Raw genomic sequence first — 8,749 nt, forward strand, 5'->3', positions numbered from 1 at the left:
AAAGACTAATGGGGCGAAAGTCTAAGAAGGAAATTGGAGTGTCTACTTTTAGAATGAGCACCATAAAAGTGGATTTCCAACTTCGCGGGAAGAAAGCATGTCGCGAGAAGACAATATGAAGTTGAGGCTAGGAAATATTAGAAAGTTAGGATGGTCACTGTGGAAGACAGAAAACCTCAAGATTCATGTTAGATATTTTCAATCATAAAAAAGAACGTCATCTAGACATGTTAATGGACGTCAACATCAACGCCACGCGTCGTCGTCTAGATGTGACGACCCCTAAGTCATTACTGGTTTGCCAGAGTTTAATAAAATTAGTTATTGAGTAGATTTCTAAGTCCAATGGAAATGAGTGGGAGAAGGTTGAGTTTAATCAGAAGGTTCAAATAGTTATTATTTTCTTAAAGAGTATGATATCATAATATCCAATACCAGACCTTAGCGGGTCTCACCCGACCCGATTGGTCCGACCCGACCCGACAAGACTGATTTCGGAGGCTCGTTTCCCGCCCAAAATTCAGATTAATACAGTACTTAGTTGGAGGAAGACTTTGATGAAATCAGTTACGATGGACGAGGTGAGGGCAACGTCACGCTGGGTGGCGAGCCGTGCTTCCCTCGTTTCGATCGACTGTGCAGGTTGTTCTTCTTGGATACTGCATTCGTATTGCTTCTTGTTTTTGCGGCGATTTCGTTCTTCGATCGTTTGTTTTTTTTATAAATTTTCTACATTGTGTGCGCTATGAAGTGTTTCCCGGTGATTTGAAGTCGCAGATGCTTGTTTTTTGTCAATACTGAGCTTAAATTTGTTTTTTAATCCGTGCTCATGTTAACTGGATTTATTTCCGTTTCAATTATATCTCATCCAACATCTCTTCTCTATAGTGTTTTGCTTATATTTTTCATGTTTCCTCTGCGATTAGAGTCCTTGTGGTACAAAACGTTGATTTCTCTCCAAGAGAAATCAATGCTAGGATGTTAGGATTCTGATAGAGTGACCGGATGTTCATTGCTGCTCGCGTATTGTTGGTACCTCGGTTGTGCAGGTGCTGCTCTGGAACTTGGATGTTAAAATTCTGGCCTCTACTTGGCGGCCGTTTGAGAGATGTTTCATTGAGATCTATATTAGAGGAAGGAAGGGAGAAGAAGAAGAAAACGGGAAGCTAGGATGGTCTAAGCTTCAAGAATTTCCCTCACAATAGCTCATTACGTCTAATGCGTGCCCATAAGAAACCGAACTGATGATTCCACCCACATGTCGTTCAGTAAATTATTTGCATTTCCAAAACGTCTGGTTGTGCCCAGCAGTTTTGAACTTTTCCTCCCGATTATTATCATGATTCTATGATCGTTCAGGGAAAGCATCCACTTTTTCTATCGTTTCCTTTTAGTGCTCATGATTAATTTTTTTCTATCGATTCCTTGTAGTGCTCATGTTATTCACTCATTAGAAATTGAATTCGAAAGATCCCGGTCTTTTACAGGTGTGTTCTGGTGTCAAAAAAAATTATGACGGTTAAATTTTTATTTTTTTTAATTTAGTGAATTTTATCTAGGAAAAACCCTCTTTTTTGTCTCTACGTGAAATTCGGTATTCCGTTTTTCACTGGATTTTATTTCAGTTTCAATTATATTTCATCCAACATCTCTCCTATTTAATGTTTTGCTTATATTTTCATGTTTCCTCTGCGATTAGAGTCCTTGAGGTACAACATATTGATTTCTCTCCAAGAGATCCTACCCACTGTCTCAGAGAAGTAACAGATTATGGTGATCTTTTCAGCTCTCGCCAAGGTGGTCGATGAAACGGGAGGCTCAATTCCAAAAGTTGTATGGGATTTTGAAGGAATTCATTATTTTGATAATGGGCCGCTCACTGTTCAGTATTTGCTTGTTCTGGATTCGTTGAACTTCTGCTTTTGGCCTGGTTCGTTGGCTAGCTTCCCTCTATTATTTAGCATCTTAAAATCTATCAAAAAAACATTGAGCATCTTATATACATTTTTTATTCTAGCTTGATTGCATATTTCGTGAGAATTTCTTGTACATCAAATAGATTTTAATCATTCACGACGCATACCTATCTTTTCTTTGTAGTGTTTATAGAACCACTTTTTATCTGATGTGGAACCATGAAATATCGATGATTCACTAATAGTCAATACTAATACTTGTCAGAGACAAAAGGCCAGAAACACAAGAAGGGACTCCAATACTGGAACACTTTAGGATGCGTCTTTGAATTAGTTTGACGCCGAAACTCTTTCTTAGTTGTATCCTTAGAAAATTTTCTCATGCATAACCCATCATTTTAAAAGCATCGTCGTATGGTAATTGACTATTCATCACCCAGTTGATGAAAATTTTTAGGAGTTATATCCTTGTTCTGAACTATAGAGAGCAACGTTCCCAATAATAGGCTTCCTCAAGTAGGGGGCTGTTGTCGTACAACGGTTACTATAAAGGTCTGCTGACATCATTTCCGGGGAGGTTGACATTAGCAGTTTTTCTTCATCTTTTTTCATGACACTATGAAACACTACATACGTGTTGAGTGACTTTTTATTACCCATTTTGAAGTATTTTAAACAATTCTCTGGAACCTGGAGAAGATTGAATAGCCTTTAGCAAGAATGGATTCAATCATCGTCCAGGAACCTGTTTTGCTTGAATTTGAATAAGAAGGAATTGGGAACATGAATATGCAGTATATAGAAGATAGATCCGCGAAGCATTTGCCGTTTTCTCAATTTTAATGTCAATGAACGCTGTAATTTACTCGTGTCGTCCTATTTATGTTTTTAAACACAGAAGTTTATCTATGTTTGGTGCGAAAGAACAAATTTGTAAGTTCTTTCCTTGCTCTTGCAGATAAGGACTTGAATTATGACCATTTGGCGTTGGGCCTAAGGAATGCACTTTTACGCGACCGCTCAGCCTTTGACGCAGACCGTCTTCAAAGATATACCTGTATATTTATTTCATTTTGTATAAGTTGTATTACACGGACTGTAAATGTATCATTTTATGGAAATTATAATATAGCTAGTAGCCATCCTTTGTAAGACATGACAAATTTTCAGGTTCTCAATTGCGTGACCTACTGAACTGGCCCCGGCCACTCCCTCTAGAGGAAGAACGTGTTCGTTTACTGCATGAGGTAAATCATCTCGTCCTATCTAGTTCTCTGGGTATAATGCAGTTATCTCTCATCTTTTTCTTTTAAGCAGCTGCATTTTCCAGGTTGGATATGTTCTAGAACAACGTTTTGGAGGACAGGCTGCTAATCTTGTTGATGCTTGTGGAAAATCTGCTTCGACCCTTGTTTCAGTTTTAACTCAAAATTTCCCTGGTATTGCCTTGTACTTGAATACCCAGTTTTCGATTCCTTCTTGATTTCATTGGAAAATATTTCTAGAAATAATGGAGAAATCAACATTCGATTTCGTTATTTGTTGGATTTAATCAAAGAGTAAGTAACACCTTCCCTTATCAATTTTCAACTTGGCGCATTATCCGATGTAGATTTATTCGGCCGTTTATTGTTCTCTTAATTGCAATTAAACTCAGTTCCGTGTTTTACTGAAAAAGTGTTGGGCCAATAAAGAGATGCAATTTAAGACAAGCCAGTCGAAAGTTTATAAGGGTAAGGGTGGTGTCCAATGAAGGACAAGCCACAGAAATTTCCCGTGAGCTTATTGCATTTCCAACTAGCATATTTTTGTTCTGACTAACTGTTCATATCTTCTCAAAAGCTTTCCTTTAAAGGGCATATTTCTACAAAATATGGCATAATAATATTTTCTAGATATTTAATGAAATACACCGGTAGTAAGGGTTGATCTTTTTATCTGTAGCAATGTTTTACTTATATTTTGACGGATATGCATACTTATTCAAACCTTATGTTACGAATCCTCCTAAGGTGCAGGTACAACAGGAGGGTAGGAATGTGAAAGTAGCGTAGAAAAATCAAGCTAGAAAGATTTACCCTTGTGCAATTTTTATTTTACGCATCGTCCAATGATACATTTACAGATCCCAACGAGAGAACGACAGGAATGTATGATACTATGAAAAAATCAGAAGAGATAGATTTACCCTTTTATACACCAAAAATCCTTATTTTACGGATTGTCCTTGGCTGCATATACCAAAAATACATTTGTGTACTTTGGTCTTTATGATGATCAACCTTATGGTTGTGAATTTTTTTCCTTAGGCTTCCGTGATCATTCATTATACAAGGGCCGCCAAATCTTCCTATATAAGAGGGCACAGATATTTGCAGCAGATCTATGGGGCGCTTTCAACGGCCAAGGATATGGGGAGTTTTCGGACGTGGCCTCGATCACTATCTTCGCAGACTACATCGTTCCTGCCAAGCTGAGACAGCTGGGCATACTCAAGTACTCTGCTAAGTTGTCAGATATGATTGATTCTCAGAAGGAGATTTTCTCTGGTAGCGAAGAGGAGGTTGAACTCCGCGCTTGCGCGATTCATGCCGTCGAGATGATGAGGGAACATATACAGTTGAAATTCAGAATGAAGGTGATCACCAGTGTAGATTTTCCCTCGATATCATATCTTATCATTTATTGTTAGAATATAGGATAAAATACTGTTATTGTTCTACCCGCGGCATAATAGTTTTAATTTGAAAAGTAATGGGTTTTTGCAAGAGAGAGCTTAGTTCTTATTTCTGGAAGATTCGTTCACTATTAGTGAACGAATTAAATCTTGCACTTTCCATTAAAATTTTCTATTTCTGTAGAATGTTTCTTGGTTCATGTAATCTGTGTAATTTTGATATTCTGGTGCAATGAAATGGTGGGATAGAATCGAATTATTTGTTTTGTTAGAGAATTTACCAATTCTTTTTCATCGTAAAAGATTGTGCCAATAATTAATATTTTTCTCGAGGGATTAATCAAGAAATATTGCATGGTTATTTTCTTTCAGGTGCTTAGCGTTGACCTTGATCTCTGGCTTTGGTCCTCTGGGGTCCAGAATCCATACTTGCCTCATCACCGCACTCTTTCCATATACTACTGAGTTTTTCTAGAGGTAGCCTCTGATTGTAGCCTTCTCTCTCTATATTCATCTCTCTATCTCATTCTCTTCTATCTCTATTATCTCTCTCTCTCTCTCTCTTTCTCTTCTATCTCAATTTTCTCTCTCTCTCTCTCTCTATTTATCTCTCTCTCTCTCGTTCTCTTCTATCTCAATTATCTCTCTCTCTCTCTTATCTCAATTATCTCTTTCTTTCTTCTCTCTCCCTCTATTGGTCTCTTAATCTCTATTATATATATCTCTCTCTCAATTATCTCTCTCTTTCTTCTCTCTCCCTTTATTTGTCTCTATATCTCTGTTAAATATTTATATATCTCTTTCTCTTTCTCTTTTTCGCAATTATCTCTCTCTTTCTTCTCTCTACCTTTATTTGTCTCTTTATCCCTATTATATATATCTATCTCTCTCTTTTATCTCAATTATCTCTCTTTCTTCTCTCTCCCTTTATTTGTCTCTATATCTCTATTATCTCTCTTTCTTATCTCTCCCTTTATTTGTCTCTATATCTCTATTATCTCTCTCTCTCTCTCTCTCTCTCTCTTTCTCGTCTCTCTCAATAATCTCTCTTTCTTCTCTTTCTCTCTTTCTCTTCTATCACAATTATCTCTCTTTCTTCTCTCTCTCTCTCTTTCTCCTCTATCTCAATTATCTCTCTATTATTTCTCTCTCTCTCTCTCTCTCGTCTCTCTCAGTTATCTCTCTTTCTTCTCTCTCTCTCTTTATCTTCTTTCTCAATTATCTCTCTCTTTCTTCTCTCTTTTTCTCTTCTATCTCAATTATCTCTCTCTTTCTTCGCTCTCCCTCTATTTGTCTCTCTATCTCTATTATATATATATATATATATTTCTCTTCATCTTCTTTCTCAATTATCTCTCTGTTTCTTCGCTCTCCCTCTATTTGTCTCTCTATCTCTATTATATATATATTTCTCTTTATCTTCTTTCTCAATTATCTCTCTCTTTCTTCTCTCTTTTTATCTCTCTTTTTCTCTTCTATCTCAATTATCTCTCTCTTTCTTCGCTCTCCCTCTATTCGTGTCTCTATCTCTATTATATATATATCTCTCTCTTCTTTCTCAATTATCTCTCTCTTTCTTCTCTCTATTTATCTCTCTTTCTCTCCTATCTCAATCAACTCTCTCTTTCTTCTCTCTATTTATCTCTCTCTCTCTCTTCTATTTCAATCAGCTCTCTTTCTTCTCTCTCCCTCTATTTGTCTCTCCATTTATCTCTCTCTATTTGTCTCTCCATTTATCTCTCTCTCTTTCTTCTCTCTCCCTATATTTGGCTCTCGGTCTCTTTCTCTTCTATCTCTCTCTCTATTTATCTTTCAATCTCTTTCTCTCTATTTATTTCTCGATTTTAAATATTAGGCTTTAAAAGGAATACTGGAAGTTACTGCATTTTTTCAGTCCTATGATTGTCATTTGATGACTTAGGAACATCAAATGATATTAATCCTATTATTAAAAATGTTGAAAAAACGCGCAATATGATAGAAAACCCAGGAACCACTAACCTCTGTATGTAAACTCAAAAGGTATAAAATATCTAGAATAAATTCTTTAGTTTTTCTCTGAACAGTGAATCGTGAGTAAAATTTATAATTTATAGAAAATAATACAATCAGTAAAGATGAGCGATGCTGCAAATCTTTGTTTCTATCAACAGTAGGCATCACATCTTATCAATCTCACCATTGTCTCCAAATTGAGTGGATAAAGGAATATAAAAGCAATCAATATCATGTTTTCTACTTTTTTGCATCAGGACTAGGTATATGCAACCAAATTGAAAAGAATTTTACTTAAATTAGGTGGATCAGATTAAGTGGCTCACGGTCAATAAAAGGGTATAAAGTCGATAGTTGAATAGATAAGATATCTATCAAACCTCAAATTGTGAAGGCTAGAAAGAGGGCATCTTCCTATGGCAAAGATTGGAATCATGCAATCTCATACTGTAAACGTCATTTGTAACATCAATCATTTACACTTTCTTGTGTTTAAACGGCTAGGATATGATACCATGATTTAAATGTTTATATTAGTTTTGAGAAATATAATCTTTTCTCTTTTTGTAAAAAAAAATCCCTCGAGAAAATATGTTAAATATTGTTTACAGTTAATTTGATGTTGGTATTTAAATATGTTGCAAGGGTTAATACACACAGTAAGCTAATGCAAAGTCACGTTTTCACACTGCTAAACCTAGGAGCATGAACCCTTGGCTTGAGTGCATGAACTAGTGACTGGTCCATTTATTTTCTCATTCTTTTAAAGTGAACTGCAAGTATAATGTTTCAATGTATATTTCCATTTTTTTGAAGTTTTGGGGCACACTTGATGGAGCTCTCACTTAAAAAGAAAACATTAAATAAAATTCGTAAAGAAATGAGAATAGGAGGCCAAAATAATACACCACATAGACATGCTAGCTATCATGTCATAAACCAACTTATGATAGCCCCACATAGGAACACAGCATCTGCCAGCTTCTAAATTAGCAAACCCTGTGGAACCGACTCATGGAAAATATGGTGATCCCCTCCATGTTTTTTTTTTCATTTTGAGTATTTTAAAGTCACTATTCTTTTAACCATCGAGTCAATGGTGATGCAACATATGACACATAATTTCAAAATGGGCATTAGATGAATCATTTTCATTGAATTTCAACGTTATGCACTCAGGGTTGAGTTAATGTCTGTCAGTGTAATGCCCTTGCAGAACTTTCCATGTACTCTGGGCCTTTGAGTTTTCCATTGATTAATCCATACTTGAACCACTTTAGGAAGGGAAATGGAATAAATAGAAGAGAAATGGGACCTTGAAATATAAAACCAAAACACATAGATAATTGAGTCCCCTTTCACAGAGTTGAATCCACTACTATTTGGTTATTCAAAAATATTTTTCTCAAGCAGCACAAAGGCTAGGCCTCCAGATTTTTCAATGCAGCCCTTATCATGTCAGATCTCTTCATCATCTTCTTGATTGTTATTTCTCATTCTAGACGTTGGCTCCTTTACTATTACAAAGACTTTATATATGCCTTATAAAGTACACCAAAAGTTACATGTAGTACCCTCTGGACCATCACATTAGTCTAGTTAATGACTCCATAAGAAAAAGACATATTGACTGGTTAGCGCAATTAATCAATTATATTCATAAAGTACATTAGTTAAACACATATCTATTTGACCAAATTGATAGGTCAATTCACCAACAAGTGAGGTGCAGAGTTACATGAAATTTGCAAAGTTATAAGGGATTTAATCAACCCTTTGATGGGACATGTTTTTCATAAATTATTGTGTACGTATGATCCCACATCAATTTAACATTCCGAGAATGATTTAAGACATGATTAAATTATTGGTTTCTGAGACTGCGATTGACATGAAACTTAATAATTCAGAATCAGATCAAATTACATCTGATGTATCAGAAGCCAGCTGATGGAATCAGATCAGACCTTTAAAATCAATGATCAAATCACTTTACATGGATCAGATACAAAATTTCTTGGTTCCTCATGTCGAGTTGTGCGTCCAGCATATAGATATACCCATACAATCTTGTCCTTCTTAATGAATGTAAATATTGATCCCCATTGTGTTTTTACCATTCTGGCCACATTGGGAGAAGAGGACACCCAAGGAATGAACA

At 35.9% G+C, this 8,749-nt stretch overlaps 1 protein-coding gene across 1 annotated transcript; it reads left to right on the top strand.

Annotated features, from left to right (window-relative positions):
* The first annotated feature begins 539 nt into the window (after positions 1-539).
* Positions 540-5,129, top strand: LOC144707605 (uncharacterized). Its single transcript, XM_078580809.1, has 7 exons — positions 540-642; positions 1,787-1,930; positions 2,875-2,973; positions 3,087-3,163; positions 3,247-3,355; positions 4,226-4,554; positions 4,966-5,129. Exons 1-7 carry the CDS (start codon positions 558-560, stop codon positions 5,056-5,058), a joined length of 936 nt encoding a protein of 311 aa, XP_078436935.1. The 5' UTR covers positions 540-557; the 3' UTR covers positions 5,059-5,129.
* The last annotated feature ends 3,620 nt before the right edge of the window (positions 5,130-8,749 follow it).

This window comes from Wolffia australiana, chromosome 9 (assembly GCF_029677425.1).
Source record: "Wolffia australiana isolate 7733 chromosome 9, ASM2967742v1".
NCBI classification, from domain to species: domain Eukaryota; kingdom Viridiplantae; phylum Streptophyta; class Magnoliopsida; order Alismatales; family Araceae; genus Wolffia; species Wolffia australiana.

Coding starts and splice junctions, on each gene's coding strand:
- LOC144707605 (XM_078580809.1), top strand. CDS start 558: ATGAAATCAGTTACGATGGACGAGGTGAGGGCAACGTCACGCTGGGTG. Junction 1,931..2,874: donor GAACTTCTGCTTTTGGCCTG/GTTCGTTGGCTA, acceptor TTGCTCTTGCAG/ATAAGGACTTGAATTATGAC. Junction 3,164..3,246: donor GTGTTCGTTTACTGCATGAG/GTAAATCATCTC, acceptor TGCATTTTCCAG/GTTGGATATGTTCTAGAACA.